Source organism: Sebastes fasciatus, chromosome 2 (assembly GCF_043250625.1).
Source record: "Sebastes fasciatus isolate fSebFas1 chromosome 2, fSebFas1.pri, whole genome shotgun sequence".
Classification (NCBI taxonomy): domain Eukaryota; kingdom Metazoa; phylum Chordata; class Actinopteri; order Perciformes; family Sebastidae; genus Sebastes; species Sebastes fasciatus.
The window spans coordinates 41056134-41082765 of record NC_133796.1 but is presented as its reverse complement, the minus strand read 5'-3'; the positions used below and the strand labels follow the sequence as shown (position 1 = coordinate 41082765).

Below are 26632 nucleotides of genomic sequence, written 5' to 3'. Positions count from 1 at the left end.
AGGAAGAGGTTGTAATTTGACTTTACATTGTCCGAACTGCTCCAAATTCCACATGCTGGATAAGAGTCCAGGCTTGAAGACATCGACTCGCCCATATTGAGTCATAGTCACCTACTGTCAACAGGTAGTCAGCCTTATGTGATAAAAATCATCCGATTTACATGAAATTTACATGGTGTGGTCTACACGTGATATAGAGCAACATGACGCATACTTAGTGTGTGTGTGTGTGTTCTCTAGCGCCACATAGCGGATACAGGAAGTGGTACAAAATGTGTCATTTGCAGCGTCATGCACTTCACGCAGGAAATACCATGTAACTAACAGCCAAGTCAACCGTGCCAGTACCCCCGACGTGCACAAGGGGCGAGGGCCTGTTCATTGCTGCATCTTTAATTGTCTTCTATATTTTCCCTCACTATAACAACATCTGCATTGCTTTAGTTCTACAACTAACCCAGTTGCCAGAAACAATGCTGGTACATTGTACATTTCTGCAAACCACGACATACGCTGAATGTCGATGTTTCCAAATTAAAAATTGTTTTCATAAATATGTTTCACATCAGCCTCATATCACACTGCAGAAACGCACAATGCTACGCGGTTAACGTTGTTAAATGATTGGTTAGGTTTAGGCAACAAAACTACTTGGTTAAAGTTAGAAAACAGATCATGTCTTTTTTTGTTAAAATAGTAACGTGCGTTTTCCTATGCAACAACTTACTATATATATATATATATATATATACTGGTGTGTGTATACTGGTGTGTGTATATATATATATGTATATATATATATACATATACATATATACTCATTATTATATCACATAACTTTCAGTGACAGCCGCTCGATACACGACATCACTTGCTCTGACCGACTGCAAAAATGTAGACATTCAATGTATGCGTGATTTGCAGAAACGTTGGATGCCGACATTTTTTCCTGACGACTGGGCTGTCTACAATTGCCCAAATCTCCTCTACATTAGAACTGTAGAAGGAATCAAAGAAATGGTTAAAAGCAGCACTGCACCACTCAAATGGCAGCTGGATTCTATATCAAAATCAAAGTATATGAGAATGTCTTTTATTCATTTGTCAAAATAATGATAATGGAGCAGAAGTGCGTTGTCACACACTCACACACCTCTGTAGAGCCAGTGAAGGCCACTTTGTCGACGTCCATGTGGCTGGCAATGGCTGCTCCTGCTGTGGGACCAAACCCTGGAACAATGTTCACGACTCCTGGAGGGAACCCCGCCTGAAAAGAGCCCAGAGAGCATGTCAGTGCTGGGAGTCAACAGAAAAAGACTCCTCATATGGGATCAAAGACATTTGATCCATTTGCCTAGTTCAGGGTCGTTCAGTATTTCTTTTATCATCTTTCTATATGAGCATTACATGATATCTTGACAGTCTACATATTGTAAAATATTGATATTTCTAATTTTAGTATTTCTTTATAACAGCTAATGAAGACGTTTGTAGCTACCATTTAGGACAGGTACTTTTTTCAAGGAATTTACTTCTGGTGTGTGTTATGTCAGCAACATATCCTCACACAACTAACCCTAACAACGAAAGTTATTTTGTAATTTTTCGTACGTTTTCCTATGAATGTCCAGCAACACAAGCGATCGGTGTACCTGCACGAGCCTCTGCAGTGCAGAATCTGTTTAGGCAACAAAACTACGAGGTTAGGTATAGGAAAAGATCATGGTTTGGGTTAAAAAAAAGTACGCAAGTGGCATTACTGAACGTGTCAATTTCGAAGAATATCATTTAAAGGGACTGTTTGTAAGAATCAGAATTGTCTTGTTAACAGCGACACCTGTGGCCGTTAAGTCAACGAAAGTCAGCGTCCTGTTGCTCGCCCGTGTGCTCGCTCTACATAGACATGAACGAGCATCGCTCAAAACAGTGAGGTGACACACGTCAGCTAAAAGCATAATATCACTCTATCTTTCAGCTGCTTGGCAGTAATGTTAGCTGACCAGACGAAGGTCTCTCCATGAATCAGTGCTGATTCTAGTGTTGGCTTTTCCTGCCTCAGCCTCCAGACCGTGGCCGGAGGGAACAGGGGAGACACCGGAGTTTTGATCGGAGACGATAACGTTTCTCTCTGCGGAGCCCCGTCACTTCACAAGACACGGGAAACCTCTGTTGGTCTGGAGGAGCTGCAGCAGTTATTTCTGCACAAACGTTCACTAGATATTCTCAGAGCTAAACTAACTCTTCTGCTGTGTGTTGTGTGCGTGCGTGCACGAGAGGTGTAGCGAGCTGAGCGAGCGAGAAGGAGCGCGGTGTGTGAAGGGAAGCAGGCAGAGGAGCAGAGGAACAGAGTACAGCAGAGACTCCGGTCCTGGAGACCAAAACTACGGTCTCCCCCGCGTCCTCCGACTGCGGCCAACACTGTTTAACAGACGGGCTTCACTAGATACAACCAAGAGGTTTTGGTGCTTCACTGCAGTTTGTGTTGGAGTCTTGTCTGAACAGCGTAGCCACACGCGAGCCTGTGACAAGCCTTGGACACCAACCGGCAATGATTTATACGTGTAAGAAGTTACAAACAGTCCCTTTAAATAAATGTCTGTTAAGTCCCTATCTATCGCTAAATGAGGTAATACAATAGTGATTGAGCTTATGGCTCACTGATGAAAGTATTGCAATACTTACATGTATATATTTGCAGTATTATGAAATGGGTGTCTATAATGGCATTCCCGGAAAGTTATAGTTTTTCTCTATTGTTTACACATAAAAGTGGAACAATTCTGAAAACTTAAAGATCATATACATAGGGATTACATTTGTGGCTACGCTGTTCAGATCAGATTCCTTCACAAACTACATGGAAGCACCAAAACTGCAGTTATATCTAGTGAAGCCCGTCTTGCAAAACGGTGTCAACTCTTCCTGCTTCGGCCCCCCCGACCGCGGCCAGAAGATGCGGGGGAGACCGTAGCTTTGGTCTCCAGGGCCAGAGTCTCTGCTGTACTCTGCTCCTCTGCCTGCTTGCCTTCACTCACACACCGCGCTCGTTCTCACTCGCTCAGCTCACTCCACCTTTCACGTGCATGCGCCCACACTACACACTGCAGAAGAGAGTTACGTTATCGTCTTCGACAAAAACTCCGGTGTCTCCCCTGTTCCTTCTGACCGCGGTCGGGAGGCTGAGGCAGGAAACACAGTATAAGCAGTGATTCATGGAGAGACCTTCGTCTGGTCAGCTAACATTACTGCCAAGCAGCTGAAATATACAGTGATATTGTGCTTTTAGCTGACGTGTGTCGCCTCACTGTTTTGACTGGTGCTCGTTCGTGTCTATGTGGAGCGAGCACAAGTGCGAGCAACAGGACGCTGACTTTCGTTGACTTAACGGCCACAGGTGTTGCTGTTAGCAAGCAATTTATGATTCTTACAAACATTCCCTTTAATGTATATTTTGAACAGATACAAACGTGTGATTCATTTGATTACCTATGGACAATCATGTGATTAATTGATTGACAGCCCTAAATACAATATTTTCATCAGTGGGCCAATGGCTCAATCACCATTGTGTTACCTCACTTGGTTATAGATGGTGACTTATCAAACATTTATGTCAATGATATATGATGATGATTGCCACTTCAAGTACAGAAGTTACGTAACAAATAAGTCAGAGTTGACTTGTGGTTTCACATGGGACATGAACAGTGGGTGAAAGTCCTACTCTATGCAGATGATGAAGTCTATTCATCTCTCAGACCTAACATCAGACCTCTTTGATGAGCGATCCAACGTGGAGGGCCGTGAGGGGGGTCTGCTCTGCTGGCTTGATGACCACAGTGTTTCCACAGCTCAGGGCCGGCGCCAACTTCCACATGAACATCAGCAGAGGAAAGTTCCACTAGCATAGAAAAAAGAACACGTTAGCTGACTGCTTTACATATGCAAATCAGATTAAAGCACACTGTCACAAAGGACAGGCACAGTTAGACCACAATTCAAGTTTTACTGAATTCAACCCCCTTTATCCGGCTAGGATAAGAAGTTATTTCTGAAGTAATAGTATATGCTAGACCATAATATGTTGCTTTTCACCATGTTATACACATTATACAGGTTCAACCCGGTCTCACGGGAAGGCGTATAAATACCACAACATTACTCTGACATTCCGCGGGTCATGAGTACACATTTTCGCATGTATTTTTACGCCAAGCAACTAAACTATGGTAATGTCCACAGTAAGGTTCAGGCAACAAAACCACTAACTTAGGTTCAGGCAACAAAAAGATAGGTCAAGTAAAAACATCATGGTTGGGCATATAATAAGAACGTAAAGTAAATACTAAAATACGTACGGAAACAACGTAACACAACTCCAGAAAACACATCACAAACGTCACTAAAAAACACGTGACAATCACGTAACAAACATCACAAACGCAACTTACCCTCCGTAAGTGTTTTTCTCACTTTGTATTCTACATCACAAACTCTTTTATAAGTGGATGCGTTTACATTGCAGTCAGTACAGGATACATGACGTACAAATGACACACAGAAATCATGAAAGGTGTACTGATTGCACGCTAAACACCTTGCGCGTTATCGTGGCAGTCATACGCCTTTTCGTGCAAAAGGGCTGACAGGTTAATCTGCTACAGGGGTTAAATGGGGGTAAAATGAGCGGCTGGGTCAATTCAATTCAATTTAAATTCAATTTATTTTTATATAGCGTCAAATCATAACAGAAGTTATCTCGAGACGCTTGACAACTTTATTCCTCGGTGGCAGAGCCAAACTTTTTTCAAATGTGTGAGATGCCTGTTGACCAAATAGTCATTATTTTGGGTCTCTCTTTCATTCACTCGCCCAGACACCTGATGGCAGCATGTTACTAGACTTGATCAAGGGAACCTCAATGGTGGCAATGAGTTTGGGGCTTTTTCACAAGCCAACTTCTCTAACCTTTAGGTCACCACTGCCCCTTTATTTGAAAGAGATAAGCCAATAGCTGGAAGTAGAAAACAATTCAGAACAAACTAAAATATACTACATAGACATTGAATATATACATACTTGAACTTATCATACCAAGTCAAACTTTTAAAACTAGATTTGAACACAGGGCCACTCTTCAAGAGAGGAACTCGAGATCAGATAACGAAGCAGGAAGCACCTTAAGTTTGGAGCTAGAACAGTGACAGTAAACGTTGGCATCAGAAATAAAATTGATATGATATAAAATAAAAACATGAAGTGAAAAAATAAACAATGGCATTGAAACACTCTTATTGGGAAAAGTTGTATTGGCACTGAAAAAGTTCCACTGAAAACGCCCACTTCATGCAGCGATTAGCCAGAGACGTGACATAATGCAGCTTTCCTTTTACTCATTCTTCACACAAATACTTCTGTTACATTTTGTATGTATGTCCACGTGAGGAGAGACTGTTTCAAAGTGTGTGCTATTATCCCCATTTGAACAATTGCTGCATGTCACTTCTCTCTATGACTGTGTGCTTTTTGTCCAGCCTTCGAATGTGACTTTAAATATGGTCAAACAACATGTTATATAAAGTAGTTTGTTTCAACATACTCAGGACCTGAGGATTGATGTGGCGCCTGCAGTGATGCCAGCATTGTGCCGGACTGTGGTGATGAAGAAGGAGCTGAGCCTGAAGGCCAATTTACCAGTCAGGTCCAACCCTCACCTTGGATCATGAGCTTTGGGTAGTGAAAAAATTAGATCATGGATACCAGTGGCCGAAATGGTCTTTGCAGCCTGGCTGGGCTCATGCTTAGGGACAGGGTGAGAAGTTTGGACATCTGGAAGGAGCTCGGAGTAGAACCCCTGCTCCCTCACATTAATTTGACCATCTCATAAGGACAGCTCCTGGACAGCGTCATTTAGAGGTTTTCTGGACATGTCTATCTGGGAGGAGACCCTGGGGAACACCCAGAACACACTGAAGGGATTACATAATAATAATAATAATAATAATATTAGATTTATATAGCGCTTTATAATATTCTCAAAGACGCTTTAACATAGTCGGGGGGGAAAACGGTGTGAGACAGACAGACAGACAGGAGACGAACGACAAGAAGCGACATACACAGGCACAATCACATACATACACACGGACTGATGGGGAGGGGAAGGAGGGGGCTACGGGTAAGCAGATGAGAAGAGATGTGTTTTGAGGCGGGACTGGAATGTGGTGAGGGAATCAGAGTCTCTGATGAGATTGGGGAGTGAGTTCCAGAGCTTGGGAGCTGCCCTGGAGAATGCTCTGTCCCCAAAGCTGCGGAGTTTGGACGTGGGGGTGGAGAGTAAACCAGCTGAGGTGGATCTGAGGGACCGTTGAGGTTGGTAGGGGGAGAGGAGTTCAGAGAGATAGGGGGGTGCAAGTTGGTGGAGGGCTTTGTAGGTAAGGGTCAGGATTTTGTAGGAGATCCGGTGGGAGACGGGGAGCCAGTGAAGGTCTTTCAGGACTGGGGTGATATGATGCCATGATTTGGTGTGGGTGAGGAGTCGGGCAGCTGCATTCTGGACCAGTTGTAATTTATTTATGGAGGTGTTGCTGATGCCATAGAGGAGTGAGTTGCAATAGTCAAGGCGGGAGGAGATGAAGGCGTGGATGAGTTTCTCTGCTGTAGGGGGTGTGAGGGACGGACGGATTTTTGCGATATTGCGAAGGTGGAAGAAGGATATTTTGACCAGTTGGCGGATGTGGGGCTCAAGGGAGAGGGTGGAGTCGAAGATCACGCCAAGGTTACGTGCCTGGGGGGAGGGGGAAACAGAAGTGCCATCGATGTTGAGTGTGAGGTTGTTGGTTTTGGTGAGGGTGGATTTGGAGCCGATGAGGAGGAGTTGTGTTTTGTCGCTGTTGAGTTTTAAAAAGTTCTGTTGCATCCAGGCTTTAATTGCAGAGAGGCAGGAGTTGATGTGGGAGAGCGGTGGGTTGTGAGGGGTGTTGGTGCTGAGGTAGATCTGAGTGTCGTCAGCATAGCAGTGGAAGTCCAGGTTGAAGTGGCGTAGGATCTGACCGAGGGGGAATAAGTAGATTATGAACAGGAGTGGACCGAGTACAGAGCCTTGGGGAACACCTTGTGTGACTGTGGATGTGGCAGAGGAGTTGTTGTGAAGGGAGATGAAGTGCGATCTGTTGGTGAGGTATGACTGGAGCCAGCTGAGTGCAGTACCTTCGATACCGAGGTCTTGGAGTCTGGTGAGAAGAATGTTGTGACTCACGGTATCGAAGGCTGCACTCAGGTCCAGGAGGATGAGGATGTTGAGGGCTCCGGTGTCAGCAGAGGTGAGGAGGTTATTGAGGACTTGGAGGAGTGCAGTTTCTGTGCTGTGGAGGGGGCGAAAGCCAGATTGGAGGGGTTCAAGCAGGTTGTTGGAATGCAGGTGGGATTGGAGCTGGGTGGAGACGAGGCGTTCAAGGGTTTTGGAGAGGAAGGGGAGGTTGGAGATAGGGCGGTAATGATTGAGACAGGAGGGGTCCAGACCAGGTTTCTTGAGTGTGGGGGTGACAGCAGCAGTTTTGAAGGCTGAGGGGACAGTTCCATGGGACAGTGAGGAGTTGAAGAGGTCGGTGAGGTAGGGGCATAGGACAGGGAGGCAGGACTTCAGCAGGGGGGTCGGGAGGGGGTCCAGGGAGCAGGTGGTGGGTTTGGATGTGCTGATGAGTTTGGCAATGGTTGCTGAGTCAACAGGGTCGAACCGGGAGAGGCGGTGCTGGGGGGGAGGGGTCAGGGGGTCCAGAGGGATGGAGAGAAAAGGGGTCGGAGTGGTTGCTGCTGGGTCAGACACGGGGAGCAGTGAGTTGTTGATGGTGGTGATTTTATCGCTGAAGAACTGAAGGAATGAGTTACATAGATCGGGTGAGGGGTCAGAGAGGGTGTTGGCACGAGGCTTGAGGAGAGTGTTGACAGTGGAGAAGAGGGTTCGGGGGTTACGGGTGGGGTCATTGATGATGGTGGAGAAGTAGTCAGATTTGGCAGCAGTGATGGCGTCTTTGTAGGTGATGAGGTGAGATTTATAGGCTTCGAGGTGAACAGTGAGTGATGATTTTCTCCAGAGGCGTTCAAGTTGGCGGCCGGTCTGTTTGAGTTTTCTGAGGTGGGATGTGAACCAGGGGGAGGAGGTGTTGAATGAAACAGTTTTGGTTCTCAGGGGGGCCAGTGAGTTGAGGGAGGCAGACAGGGTGGCGTTGAGGTGGTTGGTGAGATCATCAGGCGAGGTGGGGGGTGGGTCCAGGTGGAGGGCAGCAGATAGCAGGTCGGAGAGATGGAGGGGATCAATGGACTTGATGTTGCGGAATGAGATGACTCTGGGGAGTTTCAGACGGGGTGATGGGGAAGGGATTGTGAATTGAATGTCCACTTTACATGTCCAATCTGGCATGGAAACATCTTGGGAAGGATGTCTATAGGTCACCTTGCTAAGCCAGTCCTGTCTCCTAAAAATTACGCTCCCATACAATGAAACTGCCGTGTGAATGACATTTCGAGGGAAACGTATTTTGTTGCGAATTACGTTTGTTTTTGACGTATCACAAATACATTTCTAATGATAGTCTGCGTAGGGAGGAAGTCGGGCTGGTGGATGGGTCAAACAAACACAGGACCGCTGTTCATGTCCTGTGTGAAAACAAGTCAACGTTGACTCATTTGAATGTACACCCAGGGCTTAAATGACGTAACAAACGTAGTCATTTGAACACAAACCATAATGTTTTATACTAAACCTAACCAAGTAGTTTTGTTGCGTTTTTCTTTTGTTTTATTTCAATTTACAATATATATATAATAATCCCTTGTAATTGAGAATGCAGTTTAGTTGTACTGGGAACGTAATTTTGTAGGAGACAGGGTTGGTCACCGATACCTGGACATGGATGAGCAGTGAGAAGTGTTCATATTACCATAAATCAATAGCTATACAGTGAACCTGGCTCTTGAGGGCCCTTGGAGGTATTGGACCTTTGGGCAGTACCGTAGCTTTATTAAATACCTAAACAAAGCAAAAAGCAAGTGTCAATTTGGGCTACTATTTCAGTCTAATTGTAAAACAGCCAAATCATACTGTGTATTTTGTGAACAGAAAGGATAGAAGAGTCTAGAATATTTTCTTTTTAAATGATACATTTATTAAAGGTCCCATATTGTAAAAAGTGAGATTTTCATGTCTTTTATATCATGAAGCAGGTTTAAGTGCTGTATAAATACTGTGAAAGTATCAAAACGCTCAATCCACAGAGAAATACACACAGCCCGTATTCAGAAACTGTGCTTTGAAACAAGCTGTCAGGATTTTTGTCAATTTGTGATGTCACAAATCTACAATATTTAGACCATTTCACAGTTTTAAACATAAGCATTCTAAATGTGTCCCAGTTTATTTCCTGCTGCAGTGTATGTGAACGACATCAGCTGACAGGAAGTAAACATGGACCCTAGCATGTTACCTAGCAACGCAATTCCGTTGAAATGCACCAAAACGGATCGTTTTAGACAGACAGTAAATACAGGTATATTCAGGCAGACTATATGAGAAACATAAAGTTTTTTTTTTTAACATTACAGCATGTAAACATGTTCTAGTAGAAACACAAATACAAGTATGAACCTGAAAATGAGCACGATTTGGGACCTTTAAAGTATTTGATGTAAGCAGTATCTTATTTCTGTCTCTCCCTTGTGATTATCACAACAATATTCTCCAATGGAAATAATAAAAACAACAACACGAGAGGCACAAACTGGGGCTAATAATCCAAACAACACGCACATCATCATCATCATCAGTATTTGGGTTTTCCCAGAAAAAATCCACTTTATCACTTGGATGATGGTCTAGAGGGACATACAGGATAATAAAAGGAGCTCTAATCTTTGGGACTGGAGATCAGTCAAAGTAAACAAATTCAGAAAAGATGTCCATTATTTTCCAGTTGCTCATTTCCATGTTGGAAAACCAATGGACAAATAATTGGGCACTCAAACCCAAATTAGACAGCAATACATGTGAGTGCTGCATGTTTATTGTTTAGGCATTGTTAACTTTTACACTTTGGAAACACTCTGAGCCATTAAGGGATCTTGGGATCACAAGTGGGGAGAAAGGTTCCCTGTTTTCCTCTGACAATGACTCATGCTGTGTGCGCGCCAGCAGTACTTTCGGTAATTACACAACGTCCTTCAGTATAAATTTCACTTTTATGATATAATCTCCCATGTCAAACAACAGGCGTTTTGTTCCTTTGTTGCCAAAGCAACATTAGAGGTTATAGGCTTATGCTCAAAGATAAAAAACGGAATGGCTGTATTCTGTCATGATGTCGAAATTACACTCATGCGTCTGTCTGGATCTATCACAAAGTGCAACACAATACCATTGCCCCACCCTAAATCTGATGAAGTTATAATCAAAAGAAAAAAATACATATATTCCAATGTGTGAAAGTAAATCCAAGCAGCACAGGATTGGAGCTGTGTGTTCTTGTAAGAATAGCCCTAAAGGGATTAGCAGAGAGAAGGTCTTGTTTAGGGAGAGCAAAGATTAAGATAAGGTTTCTGGTACACTTACCAGGGTTTCGTTTCATCCTCACAGCCAGACCGGGCTTTTAAATTGAGTGCAGTTGTCTTACTAGAACTACACATTTTATGATCAGTGCTTTTCTGGAAAGTTAAGTTCAGTCTTTAGTGGTTCCAATTAAGCCTCAATACATTTCCAAGAAAGCCAGAGATATTAGCAGTGTAAATGATAGAGCCATTCACTGGCCTGCTGCATTAAAGGTCCGATATCGTGCTCATTTTCAGGTTCATACTTGTATTTTGTGTTTCTACTAGAACATGTTTAAATGCTGTAATGTTAAAAAAAACTTTATTTTCCTCATACTGTGTGAATATGCCTGTGTTTCCCCTCTGTCTTAAACGCTCTGTTTTAGCGCATTTCGACGGAGTTGCGATGAAATTGCAACAGAATTGCGTTGCTAGGCAACAGCTTGGGTCCATGTGTACTTCCTGTCAGCTGATGACATTCACATACACTGCAACCAGGAATAAATGGGGACACATTTAGAATGTTCAAGTTTAAATCTGTGTAAAGGGTCTAAATATTGTATATTTGTGACATAACAAATGGACAGAAATCCTGACAGCTTGTATCAAATGCAGATTTCTGAATACGGGCTGAGCGTTTCGATACTTTCACAGTATTTATATAGGACTTAAGCCTGCTTTATAATATAAAAACATGAAAATCTCACTTTTTTATAATATGGGACCTTTAAAGGAACACTGTGACATTTTAGGAAATACTTTTGTACAAATGTGGATAAGCGGTTACAGATATTGGATGGATAGATATGGTGCAGTCAGTCTTGCTGCTAATTTGCCCCAGTGGCCAACTTTGGTACTGCAAGACAAAAATCCCCTGCGACCCAAAAAACAGCATTTTCCATACAGGCGTGTGTAAAAATGTTGTAAGGTCACCTCAAATTGCAAACAATTCAGATTTAAAGTTTGTAAAAGTTCCAAAGGCTTCTGTGTCCGTCACGTGATGCCATTGGGCCCAAAACTACAAAAATAAATAAACGTCTGTAACTCAGCGGGTTCAACAAACTCAGGGTTTTCACCCAGGAGACCGCCGTTAGTGTCCTGTGTGAAACCAGGTAAACGTTGACTTATTTAAGTTACGCAAGTATGTTACAGAAAGTATTTGATTTACATCATGTACGTAACGTAGGCTATATAACTGAAGTTACTTTCAGCTGAGTGAGGTACCCAATGTGTTAAAAAGTGATGCCAAGGTGTCATAACCAAGCATCCGTATGTGACGAGTTTGGAATGAAAATAGATTGAATGAATCCAAACCATACTCGCCTTGAGACATTAAAAAACAGGTAGGATTTCAAAAAAGAGGGAGGTCTGGGGGTCCTCCCCCAGAAAAATGTGAGTTTCAGAGACTTAGTTTCCTGCATTCTGGTGACTTTAAAATAGTGAAAATAACAAAATAATATGTTCACTGCGACAGCATTTTTATGTTAGATTTTTGATTTTACCTTTAACTACCAGTAAAGAAAACTGAATAATTGGCCCCTCTGGTGTGAACTTGGCGTGTTAATCTCGAGCATAAACTAATATTCGTCTGTTTTTATTTATTTTTGCTCCTGCTTGAGTATTTCTCTCTCCATCTCTCACTCACTGAAGGTCCTTTCAGACACAACGCGAGAACGGCGCCGCTGCGCTCTGAAATCCGTTATTTCCAACGGCTTGGGCCATGCCACGCCACGCCACACCACGCCACGCCACGCCACGCCACGCCACGCCACGCCACGCCACGCCACGCCACGCCACGCCACGCCACACCATACCGGCTTTTCGCTGCATGGAGCAAAGCCAAACTTTGGGTGCTGCACGCTGTGGCGAGCCCATCTTAAACATGAGCTCAAACTACGCTCTGTCACAACAAGCATAGACTGCTCTCTTCCGCAGGGAAACGACAGTTGGTGTAGCTCTATTGTCGTCCGGGTGGAAACAGTAGGAAATACGAGAGAATTGTGACCCCGGGAGGACACCGGGAGAGAGCAATGAAAAACGGGAGTCTCCCGGGAAAATCGGGAGGGTTGGCAAGTATAATCCAAACATGGCAGCCCAAACATCCCAGGGGAAAAGTTTTCTCCCATTTCAGCTGCAGCTTTTTGAACCTAATGGTCATAATCAGGAATTTTCTTCCTACTTCTATAGCTGTTTCATTTGGAATGGATGTACAGAGCAAAACGGCTTTCTGGGTCCCAGTGTGTCATGTGACCCAGACTGTGCTCCTGGGGGGCTCTGTACTGATCCACAGAGATGAAACTGATATACATGTTTTCTGACTCTGGAGAGAACAGCAAAGCTGCATCATGTTTTTTTTCCCAAACTGTGAGAGCATACCTTTAACTTAGTTAAAACACATGTATTATGATGATGATTATCCATATGTAGATGTACAGTAAGCCAGAGCAGAGCAGAGCAGAGCCTTAAACCACAGAGCATAGGCCTGTCAGAAGTTGGCATCACCAAAGTGTGCTGAACTCAAGTTATAAATGAGATATTGTGCAATGTTCTGATATTTAAAATGCTTATTAAGAACAGATTGTATTACAGCAGAATGGTCAGACATCCTGTACCTTTTACTCCACACACACACACACGCACACACACACACACACACACACACACACACACACACACACACACACAAACACACACACACACTGTAACAGTACATAAACAACAATGATGTTGTTTTATTTTATTTACAGTGTGACTGTGTATGTGTGTGTTTGATTTTCACACCAAGCCAAAGTAATGTGAATGGTAATAAGAATTATACATTATTGCTTATAAATTCAAACCAGATTCCCTGTGCACTTACCGGAATGATGGCTCCACATACGCCAACAGGCTCATGTTTGGTTAAACACACAAAGCTGTCATCTGGGGAAAAAAAGAAAAGAAAAAGTACAATCAGTTTGATCCACTGTACTCTATGTGGAGCTTATTATTTAGACACTGACAATATCATTTTTTAAAATTTATCCAAAGGTAAGAAAAGCGAGCCGGACACCGGAAGGTCGCTGGTTCAATCCCCCGGACCGGCAGGATAAATCTGGATGGGGAAAGTGAAAAGCAGCGCTTGCCCCTCCTTCATTACCACAACTGAGGTGCCCTTGAGCAAGGCACTTAACCCAAAAAGACGCTCCAGTGGAGCTGCTCAGTGGCCAGCAAATCAGACTGTGGTTGTACTGGGATGCTCCCAGGTGTGAATGTGAACAAAAAACAAAATCAAAGTTGTATTTTTCGATAATATTGTAATAGTGGTACGAGTTAGTTTTTTTGTCCAGTGCTTTAAGAGCTGGTTTAAAGGCTAAAACCTGGTCTAGCATACTGCTAAATACAAAATCGCTTTAACCGTCACACACTGCATACTACTGAGGAACGCAGGATGCAGTATGTACTGTAATTTGCATACTGCGTTCGTCAGTAGTATGTAGTAGGCGGTTTCGAATACAGCCACACAATTTCATTTGGAGGGCTTGTTGGTTCTTTAAAGGACCGGTGTATAACAATTAGGGGGATCTATTGTCAAAAATGGATTATAATATTAAAAAGTATGTTTTCTTTGGTGTATAATCACCTGAAAATAAGACCTGTGTTTTCGTTACCTTAGAATGAGCCATTTATGTCTACGTCGGCCACCGTACATGCACACAGGAGAAGTTTAATTTGGTTGCAATCTGCAACCTCACGGCTAGAAAATACAATGCAATATCTCTGTTGTATTGTTAAGTTGTTTTTACATGAATCCTTTTAGAATGTCCAACCAGTACTAACAATGAGATCAACACTCCTTTACGTGACACAAGTTGTACAGTACATGGACGTGTCAGAGGCTCTGCAGATAACTGGTCAAACCTGGCCTCCCAGTCTGCACCCTGACCTTCTCCAGTTTCCCATGTGACTGATCACAGACTGGGAGAGACACCCCTATAGCAGGACTCATCTCCAGCTGCCTTTATCTTTGAGTCACTGGGTGAGTCGATGTTCAGTCACAGATTACTGTAACATTCACTCAAGTCAGTTGGGAACATCCTTATACACAACGTGTCGGTGGAAGCTACTGTTAGAGTGTAACACAAGACTCAGACAGACAGCCCCAGGCCTACTGTAGCTCTGCTAGGCTAACACTCCTCATTCCAAACTGACACTTCATGTTCTACATACAAAATCAGAGGCAGGAATATCCCTCTGTACTGACGGAGTTATATCAAAAATCACTTTCAAAATGAGCAGATCAGATAGATTTTAGTGAGTTGAGTTTTATGTAGTCGACCTGACCTAATGTGGAGTCCCACAGTGGAGCGTCTTGGGCCCTCTAACATTTTTGTTATCATATATTTATATTTCAGATGTGAATAACTTGACTTTGTATAAGAATGAGAACATAAACATAAAGGTCATCACAAGTATATTTAGGTCAGATTTGTCTTTCAAAAAAACATTTTTACTTGGATCCAAACTTAGGATAAACAGCTGTAACTAGTGTGGTTAGGCTGTCAATCAATTCAAATATTGAATGTCCATGATTAATCGCAATTAATTGCAAATTAATCGCACATTTTTTATCTCTTCAAAATGTACCTTAAAAATTCCCATATTATAAAAAATTATGATTTTCATGTAATAATAAAGCAGGCTTAAGTCCTTTATAAATACTGTGAAAGGATCGAAACAGTCAATCCACAGGGAAATACACACAGCCCGTATTCAGATACTCTGCATTTGAAACAAGCTGTCAGGATTTCTGTCCATTTGTGATGTCACAAATATACAATATTAAGACCCTTTACACAGATTTAAACGTAAAAATTCTACATGTGTCCCAGTTTATTCCTGGTTACAGTATATGTGAATGTCATCAGCTGACAGGAAGTACACATGGACCCAAGCTGTTGCATAGCAACGCAATTCTGTTGCAATTTCGTCGCAATTTCGTCGCAATACTGTCAAAATGCAGTAAAACGGAGCATTTCAGACAGAGGGTAAATACAGGCATATTCAGGCAGACAGTATGAAGAAAATAAAAGTTTTTTTGAACAATGCAGAATGTAAATATGTTCTAGTAGAAAAGTATGAACCTGAAAATGAGCATGATATGGGACCTTTAAAGGGAGATTTGTCAAGTATTTAAAACTCTTATCAACATGGGAGTGGACAAATATGCTGCTTTATGCAAATGTATGTATATATTTATTATTGTAAATCAATTAACAACACAAAACAATGACAGGTATTGTCCAGAAACCCTTACAGGTACTGCATTTAGCATAAAAAATATGCTCAAGTCATACCATGGCAAACTGCAGCCCAACAGGCAACAACAGCTGTCAGTGTGTCAGTGTGCTGACTTGACTATGACTTGCCCCAAACTGCATTTGATTATCATAAAGTGGGCATGTCTGTAAAGGGGAGACTCGTGGGTACCCATAGAACCCATTTACATTCACATATCTGGAGGTCAGAGGTCAAGGGACCCCTTTGAAAATGCCAGGTTTACCTTTCCAAAATTTAGCATACGCTTGGAGTGTTATTTAACCTCATACACGGATTCCTTGGGTATTCTAGTTTCATATGATGCCAGTATCTTCACTCTAGCTTTAAAACTGAACCCACTGCAACCTAAAAATTGCGTTAATGCGTTAAAGAAATTTGGCGTTAAAACTAATTTGCCTTAACACGTTATTATCGTGTTAACTTTGACAGCCCTAGCAAATACTTTTGGTTTCTTTCTGTCTCTGTCTAAATCTGTCTGCTGAATGAGTTATTATTAATCACATAGCTGGCTGGAAATGCATTGTTACATTTAACTGCATTTGTAGGCTCTTATTTTGGACTTCTTATCGTCATCCCATCTTTATTTCTGCTGTTGTAGTAGGTATGCCAAGGTTTCCAGTGAGTTGTCTATCCCCGACTTATCCAAAAAAACTGTTACTTTGGCTTCATCTGCATCCAATGGAACTATCAGTCAATGCAGCAGCTCTACTAATAAAGCATTTCACAGTGTTTATGTAGCTAGCTACAACTGTGTTATTTTCATATCAAACTACAACTCAATTATGCGTCTCATCTTGATGACTGGTAGTGAAACTGCTCCAGTGTAAAGGTGGGGATTACTCGCTGAGTGGCTGCCGGCTCGATGAGGCATTGAACCAACACTGATTGTTAATCCTCACAGCCTGTTGCACCTCACTGATTACTATCTCAGCCTCTTCCTCTTCCTTTTGTCCTGCCGTGCCTTACGTCTCTCACCGCTCTATTGGGATCTAATCAGGAGGAAAAGGCAAAGCGTGTTTTGTCTATCTGCTGTCCTGCAGAGGCAGAGGAGATGCAAAGTAGAATCTGACAAGAGGGGGGAAGTATTAAGAGGCTGGATGAGATACCACCCAGGGCTGAGGACAATCCTGAACCGGGCCCAGTCAATTGCACTGTAATTAACTTGTTTCCCAGCGGTGCGCTGGTCATGGAGCTATATTAATAAAAGGTCCCATATCGTGCTCATTATTAGGTCCATACTTGTATTTTGTGTTTCTATTAGAACATGTTTACATGCTGTAATGTTCAAAAAACACTTTATTTTCCTCATACTGTCTGCCTGAATATACCTGTATTCACCCTCTGTCTGAAACGCAGACAGACGCAGTGCATTTCAACGGAATTGCAACGGAATTGCAACGGAACTGCGTTGCTAGGCAACAGTTTGGGTCCATGTTTACTTCCTGTTAGCTGTTGTTATTTGCATACACTTCAACAGGAAATAAACTGGGACACATTTAGAGTGTTTACATTTAAAACAGTGTAATGGTCTAAATATTGTATATTTGTGATATCACAATTAGACAGAAAGCCTGATGGCTGGTTTCAAACGCACAATTTCTGATTACGGGCTGTGTGTATTTCTCAATATATTGAGCATTTTGATAGTTTAACAGTATTTATATAGCACTTAAACCTGCTTTATAATGTAAAAGACCTAAAAATTTCACTTTTTACAATATGTCCCCTTTAATAAATCTAAATAAATCTATTCATTGAACTCTGAGTGCTGCTGGAATGTAGGTGACCTACGCAGCAGTACTGTGCCCGAACGCATCCTGTGTAGACACACATACATATTTATACAGTATATACACAGTAGGCTATACAGAATATATTCTTTGGGTTTATTTGTGTTACTGTGTGGTTGTCTCTGCTGTCTGTTGTTTTTAACAATGGCTGCATGTAAAGGTTTTCCTCACAGGATGTTTCACATCTTTGTTGTCTTTTGTTGAATTCTTGAGAGTTAGAATGAGATGAGACACACACTCACCTACAGGTAGACTCTTGCCATGGATCTTGTCGGCCCAGCCCGCATAGTAACGAAGGGTTTTGATACTGCCGTCCAGGTCAATGAAGAAGGACTGCAGGAAGGGCTTCCCCGTGTCCAGAGTCTCCAGGGTCTAAAGAACGAGGCAAACTAGCATCACGTCAAGCACGTAGCATTCAAATCTTGGCAAAATCAGAACTGCTCTAAAGCAACTGTAAATGATGCAAGGCTGCCTAATTATATAGCTTCGACTTAACTATTGCTGCTATGGTTAGTCAAACTTATTTGGAAGACAAAATGAAGGCGAACGGTAAAATTATCACCCAAACTGTCTGTTGTACACTTCCATCACACTTCCTGCTTCCCCTTGGACCTCCTGTACTGTACTTACTGTAGTTTTCCTGTGTAATGAGGGATGATTAGCAACGTTTCACTCGATCTCTGTTTGACCTCCAAATGAAGTGATTTAGAGAATCTGGATACACCTTGTGTCAAACCTGTCTGATCATTGATGTGATGTGTGACAGACCTCACAGCCCAGTCGCACAGCAGCTCGTGAAATAGTCACAAAATTTAATGTATTGATTTGTGTACACTTTTCAGAATTGATTTCGTGCTGACCATCACAAATTCAATTCTTATGATTATCCACGTAATCGTGAACCGGGAAGTATAGTGAGCAGTAAATGCCAGGTAGGGAGGAGGCTGTTGTAGATGGGTGAGTCAAAAAACACCAGACTTTTGCCCAGGAGACAGCTGCTTGTGTCCCGTGTGAAACCATAAGTCAAAGTTGTTTTATTTGTCATGTAACTTCTGTAGTTACGGCACATCATGAGTTATTTTAACCCAAACCACAATCTTTTCCTAAAGCTAACTAAATCGTTTTTGTTTTGTAACTTCTGTACTTAAGTTGCGGCACTTCCGGTGTTATTTTAACCCCAACTGTGATCTTTTCCTATAACTAACTAAGTAATTGTATTTTAAAAGACTGAAGTGGGAATTGACACGTGTGTGACGTGTTGCTGAACATTTGTTTGAAAACGCACAAAAAATACGTTGTTGAAAGTCGTGCTGAGCGTCATGAAAAAGAGATCAAATTTGTGATCCTTAAATATATAAAGGTTGTAATATTATGAGAATAAAGTCATAACTTTACGAGAAACAAAGTCGTAATATTTAGAGAATAAAGTCATAACTTTATGAGAAAAAAAAGAAAATAACCCCTAAAATTACTACTTTATAATACTTTGACTTTATTCTCGGAATATTACGACTTTTTTTCTCGTAAACTTCTGAATTAATTCTCGGAATATTACGACTTTTTTTCTCGTAAACTTCAGACTTAATTCTCGGAATATTAAGACTTTTTTTCTCGTAAACTTCTGAATTAATTCTCGGAATATTACGACTTTTTTTCTCGTAAACTTCAGACTTAATTCTCGGAATATTACGACTTTTTTTCTCGTAAACTTCTGAATTAATTCTCGGAATATTACGACTTTTTTTCTCGTAAACTTCTGACTTTATTCTCGAAATCTCCGATTTTTTTTTTTTTTCTCAATGTGGCCCCAATACTCCGTCGTACCGTTGTACCATAGACCTACAACAATGATAAATAAAAAGGAAAATGTAAACAAAAAACAGTTATTCATTTCCATTTTTCAAAATCCACAGGGAGCCACTGGAGAGGAGCTAAAGAGACGCATGTGGCTCCAGAGCTGCAGGTTGCTGACCCCTGGACTAGTAGCTCCATGCGAAGTGTACTGCTCAGAGTGTTCAGCCATGTTAAGTAAGATTCCAAACCGTAGGGAGTAAAAATGCTCAGTTCAAAGGGATCTGTGTACTGTGTAGGGAAGAATGGCTCTTCACTTCACTGCAGTTGACAAGCAAGATTACCCATCAGTCATTGCGCCTTGCTGGAGCGCTGGCATAGGGCTATACTAGCCAAACCAATTTTGAAGTTACAGCTCTGTATAACTTCAATATTACAACAAACGTTACTGTTTGTGGTCAGTGCTAATGTTAGCTGTTGTAGTTAGAAACTAACCAACAGTTGAGTACAGCACTGCAGCTGGCGTTGTGCTCTGGAGACATCACTGTTACAACTATAATTCAGGGAGGCAGGAGACCACCAAATTTATTCATTTTCAATATAAATTCAATATAATACTTCAGTAGTGTAAAATTTCCAAAGTAGCGGGAACAGGTATCTGAGGTGTTTAAATGACCAGGGTAACGCACAGAGGAAGTGATGTCTGCATAGACGGGTTTCCTGTATATAAACATTACTGGGTGTGTGCGCATTCAGGGAACAAAAACGCTTTGGCAGCCGTTGTAATCAATGTAGATATTAATTTTTTTTTGTACATTCCTGTTAACTATACTAGACCACTGCGGGGTTCTGACCACCAGATACCATTATCACATGACGTATTAGTATGAGATTTGTTTATTATTATCACCTGTTATGAAATGGACATTAGATCAGACATAAGTGTGATTTGGGGAACCAGAGTCTGTTTGGTCCGAGTTAAGTTACGTGAGTCCCTCTTGATGGCCGCCGCCGCCAGACACTTTTTCCTCAGCGATTCCTCAACAGGTATACGTTAATATAAAACTGGATCTTGGATTTTGGTCTTGTTATTAGTCCAACCAGTCACTCAGCAGCTCTTTGTATGTCGGCCAGGTGAACATTAACATTAGACCCCTGAAGGCTCTCTATTCAATAGCGTGTTGCTGGTTAATAGCTAACGTTAGCGGTTAGCCCTCAGTCGGAAACAAAACGGTAAAAGTCAATACAGTATTGCTGATATGTCCGATTCAAAATGAAACGAACGTTAGCGGCCCCGGTAGACTACGGTCTAAGTTTTAAGTTAAGTTTTAAGGCATAGTCGCTTAATATATATAAATATTTCCTTAGAGTGTTTGTCGATCACCCTGCTGTTGGTCAGTTCATTCTTATCCATCTGTGGAGCATGACAGACAGGCCGTGCTTTCTGCCCCCCAGTTGCGCGCGCATCTCTTCTGTGATGACGTTGCATAGAAACCCGTCTATTGGTGACGTTGCAGGGTGTTCCGAATGGAGGAATTTTGACGAAGGAAGTTCCCTTAACCTATATTCCCTGAGCAGGGATTAGGGAGTACTGTGTTTATGTAGAGTGTGGAATGGAACGCAGCTTGGGTTTCACACGGGACACGAACAGCGGTCTCCTGGGTCAAAGTCCTGTGTTTGTTTGGTGGACTTTCTCGCTTGTTATACTCGTTATTATCACCGCGTAACTTTCAATAATGGCCGCTCGATATACTGCGTCACTTGCTCTGACAGAATGCAACAACAAAAAAGAAGTCAACATTCAATATATCTGTGGTTTGCAGAAACATACAATGCCAACATTTGGGCTGCAAAAGCACTGAGTTGTATGAGGCTGAATGGATGGGATGAATGTGATGTCAACCACCATGGTCCACTGCAATGTACAGGGACTTGATAATTCATAACTATAAGCCACGCATGTAAAATTAAGAAATAATTAATAAAATAAAATAATTAATAGATTATGATAGATGCATAATAATTAATGATTATGTTTGAATGTGTCAGACATGATTTACACGATATTGTGAACTAACTTCTATACCATGCTTACTGGACTTTTATTTCATTGTAAAAAGAAAAATCAGAAGAAGTGAGGCTCTGCAGCTCTAGCAGATACTGGAGCCACTGCTCTACTTTACTGTACCTTTAAATGGTCCGAATCTGGTCTTTATTTCCCCCAAACATAGCTGGGAATTTAGCGTAATTAGCCATACCCTGCACACTACCACTCCAGAGCATGTTTGCAATTAGCAGTCACATGCAATCTGGTATTATTACTTCACTCACATCTGTAAGGGTTCATTTACAGATCTAAATCTTAATGCAAGCTGGCAGCTAAACAGAGTGAATAGGCACAGCAACGGGGATTTCATTCCAAATATTATCTGAAAGAGAGGGAAAGTAACATCCAGCAATCATTACAAAGAGACAAAGGAGACTGGGGTGGGGTCACAGTGTCATGATGTCATGCAATAATATAGGCCAATCCCTGATATGAATAAGTCAACATCATGACAGCACATGGGACATTTTTCAGCTGCAGGAAAATCCCGTAAATTTGTTTCTTATGAAGCTGCACTTTTATAATTGACATCTATTGTTATGAATAATATCTGAACCAACAGGAGAAAAAGGAACACGTTGTCGTTCAGATGAAACATATAGCATGTTGTGTACTACAAAGACTGCTCATTAAGGGAATATGTGTTTTTCACATCTGACACTGAGTTTATGTAAAAAAGATTCAGCAAAGAGGAAATCTGTTTGTAAGAAGAAATAAATGAGCAGTGGTTGAGATTAACTTTTACTAAGGTGGCTACAGTTCCGATGTTGTCGTACTTTGAGTATTTCCATTTTATGGTAATCTATATTTCTACTTCAGTACATTTCAAAGGAAAGTATTTTACTTTTTATCTAACAGCTAGTTACTTGACAAAAAATCTATAATAACTATAAAATATGATGCATTGTTATACAATAAAATAAACTACCCAATACCTACAACCTTCTCCACCTAGAGCAGATACAACAATACTACAATTACAATAATTACAAGTTAATGCATCAGTAATAATAATCAAATGACATAAATAGGATATACTTTTGACTTTTAAGTACATTTTGCTAACTCCTGTCCTTTTACTGAAGTGACATTTTGAATGATTTATGAGTGCTATTGTTACATGTTAATAATGAAGAGTGGTATTGTTACATGTTAAATATTGTCTTATATATAAATTGCCTTATATATTATATCATTTTATAATTTTTCTATCACTGGAAACCAGTGACCGGGCACTCTGTTGTCATTCTGACCGGTTCATAATATCTCATCATGTATCAAACACTAGTGCTACATTTTTTTTTTAATTTTTGGAATTAATTCATATTTAGTCTGAAGTAAATCTGACGATTCCATCGTTCCCCCATAATTAAGATTGTTTTTAATCAAGTTATTTGTCTTCTAGATAATTGAACTGAACTACAGAATGACCCACTTAGGAATGCATCTTTAAAAATCCCAAAATAAAATGAATCTGCAAATTCTTGAAGCGTATACGTCCATCATATTTTCAAGGAAAAAAATAGTTTAAATTTGACAGTAAAATGTGTGAGCTGTTTACGGAACAGTACGAACAATTCAGAAAAGTCACGTTGCCTCTAAACAGCAGCTGTCCTCAGAACACATGACCTCTCTATATATCCTATAGTAGAGAGGGAACATAGAGAAGGTAAGTGGTAATGAGCGGCTATATGTCCTACAGTAGAGTGTTGGAGCATAGAGAAGGTAACAGTGAGTGAGCGCACCGCCAGCAGCAGCCGGTCTCTCTCCAGCAGGTCGGCCAGTCTGTTCAGCAGTCTGCCGCGGCTGGACGCATCCATCCTCCGCCACACAGAGCCTCTCTGCTTGGCCGCCTTGGCTGCCTCCACCGCCTTGTCCACATCTTCCTACACAGAAAAAACGAAGCTCAGTAAAGCGAGACAATGTGAGGAGGACACACAGGACACTCCCGGAGCTAGAAAACAACTCTACTGCAAACTAAGGTTACAATCTGCCAGGCGGGCTGCGCCCACAGACCGAAGAACCACGACCAGTTTCTAATGCGTAATATTAGCTAAAGTAGTAGTAATAATAATAATAATATTATTTTTGAATATTTCGGTTTTCAACCGCACGTTATACCTCCAGTTATCAAAATGTCTCTCAGCCTGCGGTAAAAAGTTTTATACCAAATTTTGCAAAAGTTTCTCATCTATTTGGTCATTTATTTATGTCATGCTGGACTTCAGAGACATTCTTCTGATAAACACAAAACATTAAAATCACAGGTTAAATTATGGCAAAAAAAAGTTTTTTCCTATTGATTTAGGACCAAAGCAGATAAACAATGTTTATTCAAGGTCTTAATTATTCAGTAGTATTAGGCCTTATAAGTTTAAATGCATCATATAATAATAATAATAATAATAATAATAATAATAATAATAACAATAATAATAATAACAATAATAATAACGTAAAATTATGCCTTCTTACTTTGTCTGCTTCTTCCACCTCACAGATTGTGACACCTGTTGCTGGGTTGATAGTTGGAAATGTCCTTCCACTGCTGGATGTGTGCCATTCATTGTCAATAAAAATCTGTGGAAAGTGGATAGTTGTTTGTAATATGGCTTTGGTTTGTGCCTCAACTGACACCTGTTTTAAACTATCATCACAGTTAATAACACAATGAGAGTAAATGCTTCCAACCCCAGCCTACCTACAGCAGTTGAACTGCATGGGTTTCTATATGTAGAGCTCCTTACCTTGGTGTGTCTGACCTCCCGGACCTCCACAGGCTGAGGAAAAGGCAAAGCTGGGATCCCTTCAGCCACTCCGTTCTCTGTTGTCCCGTTCTGTGCCATTCTGGGTCAGCAGTAACCTATACAGTCCAGGGCCAGTCAGTCAGTCTGCTCTGTCTACTCAACACTGTCGGCCCATCCACTGGCTTTTTATAAGAGTGTGGAGTTCCTCCCTCCAACTCCGCCCCTCAGCTCAGATCAAGGGCCCTTCTCTGAGGGGGATTCTTGTTCTTACACAACCTTGGAAATGTCCTGCAACATGTATCCTACTAATTCCTAATGCTGTGTGAATAGGGGTGGATGGTGGTCATGTGATACACTTACCTGCTGTTGTACCTTCATGCTTGGGCTGTGAGAGGCAGCCACCATGTCCCGTCATGACCACGGTGAATAAACTGCAGAGCATTTTTATTTTCATTTGAACTGGTGGGATGAGCACACACAACCACCAACGCTGCTGTCCGCTACAATCATGCACCTCCACCTCCAGTGTTGCACCTCCAACAAAAATCCCCAAATGCCCCTACAGTATGTGTGTGTGTGTGTGTGTGTGTGTGTGTGTGTCTGTGTGAAATAATTCACAAGCTGTCTGTGTGAGGCCACTTAGAGGTGCTAAATTCTAAATTCTGAGCATTTCTATTGCCTCCACACCTCTCAACATGGCGACAGCTGAGCCGGCAGCTAGCAGCTAACGGTGCTTATTATTGGGATATTATGTTTTGTTATACCGTATCAATTCTCAAAAACACTGTATTGATTTTTAATTAATAGTTTACATGCAAAGATGAACTCAGTCAATACTTAATTTCATTTGCACTGGACTTACTCTGGACTGTGATAAATTCAAATGCACATCCCACTGTTCTGATTGCATAAAGAAAGTCAACTTTTTTTTTTACTCAGATTTTATGCATATTGTGGTGTGTTCTTTATACTATGACAGTTTTCCTAAAATTAGATTTTAAAAAATCGCAATATATCGCAATATTTCAAATCGTAACCCCTGTATCGTGATACGTATCGTATCACCAGATTCTTGCCAATACACAGCCCTGGTGTTTACAGTTCTAACCACTGACAGAGCTACAGTGTTAACCTGAGGGGGAACCGGAAGCTGCGGTGTGACGGCATTATCAGCTGTTACCGCTGTATGAGGGCAGCGGCGGTGAGCTAGCCAGTGGGGCACCCTCACATGCACTAAAAGCACATGCTGCCGGCCCGGCTATGTCAACAAAGCACAGAGAAGCTCGAATTAACACACACAGAGGGAGAGACTTCATTCTCTGCTCAGGTAGACATTACTCCTCTATATAGCTAATGGTTGTTTGCTAACGCCCTGGATATCGTATAGGGAACCTTTAAGGGAGAGTCGAGAGTAAAATTTCACACCTGAATTATTTGGCTGTGTCTTTCAGTCCAGACAATGAAAGTAATGAGACTGAATTAATTCTGCTGCACAATATTTACATCGCAACACAGCAGCTTTGATCTGCTTCTGTAGGCCCTATTTCGACTGACCGCAGGCTGTTCATCAACCGTGCGAAGGTGTTATGAGTTGTGATGTTCCTCGCAAAGTTGTTTTTTGCACCTGGGCCTGGTGAAGTTAAATGGAGTTGAACACATGCAAACAAATGCTTTTGTTCTTGAGGACAAAGCTGCCTGCTTGCTCCGAGCCCGCACTCACACACAGTCTGCTATTGTTTCCCCTTCATCGCTTCTTGTCACTCTTTATGTCAAAGTTTAATTAGGACAACGGGCTTTCGCAGGCTCATTTCTCACTTCAGCAACTTTCTAACACTTCATAATGAGAGAGAGAGAGCGAGAGAGAGAGAGAGAGAGAGCGAGAGAGAGAGAGAGAGAGAGAGAGAGAGAGAGACTCAAAGGGATTGTACGAAGGGGGGGGGGGGGGGTTGCTTGGCAGGATGGATCAGTCGGGGAAACAATATGAAATGCAAAGCATGAGCCCAGACCCATGCAAATAAGCAGGAACCTGCACTGGATTCATTGCTCAAACAGTTTGAGGGATTAACAGCGAGTGACAGATCGACATGGCCACCATAAGTATTCTTTAGATGAGGCCAGAAAACAAGTATCGAACAAAGCCACTGTAGTTTTTATCAAATGTTAGTCAAACAGGAGCAGGTAGTGCATTGGTCTGGAACTTTTTTTAATCCACATTTGGTGTTGTAATGAGTGTTTCTGTTACCCAATGCAACAGAGAGGCTTATTGATGTCTTTTTAATGTGTTTTTGGACATCAGTGGA

General features: G+C 41.6%; 1 protein-coding gene across 4 annotated transcripts in view; it reads right to left on the bottom strand.

The window, feature by feature from the left end:
- aldh1a3 (aldehyde dehydrogenase 1 family, member A3) overlaps positions 1 to 24475 on the bottom strand; it is a 39779-nt gene extending 15304 nt beyond the window's left edge. For all 4 annotated transcript variants that reach the window (XR_012592467.1, XR_012592468.1, XR_012592470.1 and 1 more), the window contains exons 1-7: positions 24333 to 24475; positions 24061 to 24165; positions 23331 to 23471; positions 17930 to 18059; positions 13439 to 13500; positions 3773 to 3901; positions 1154 to 1267 (exon numbers count right to left, since the gene is read on the bottom strand). Coding sequence is in view for 1 of the 4 variants with exons in the window: in XM_074623943.1 (XP_074480044.1) it covers positions 1154 to 1267; positions 3773 to 3901; positions 13439 to 13500; positions 17930 to 18059; positions 23331 to 23471; positions 24061 to 24165; positions 24333 to 24431 (780 nt within the window). In the remaining 3 variants the exon portion in view is untranslated. The remainder of the gene's footprint in view (positions 1 to 1153; positions 1268 to 3772; positions 3902 to 13438; positions 13501 to 17929; positions 18060 to 23330; positions 23472 to 24060; positions 24166 to 24332) is intronic.
- Between the last annotated feature and the right edge of the window lie 2157 nt (positions 24476 to 26632).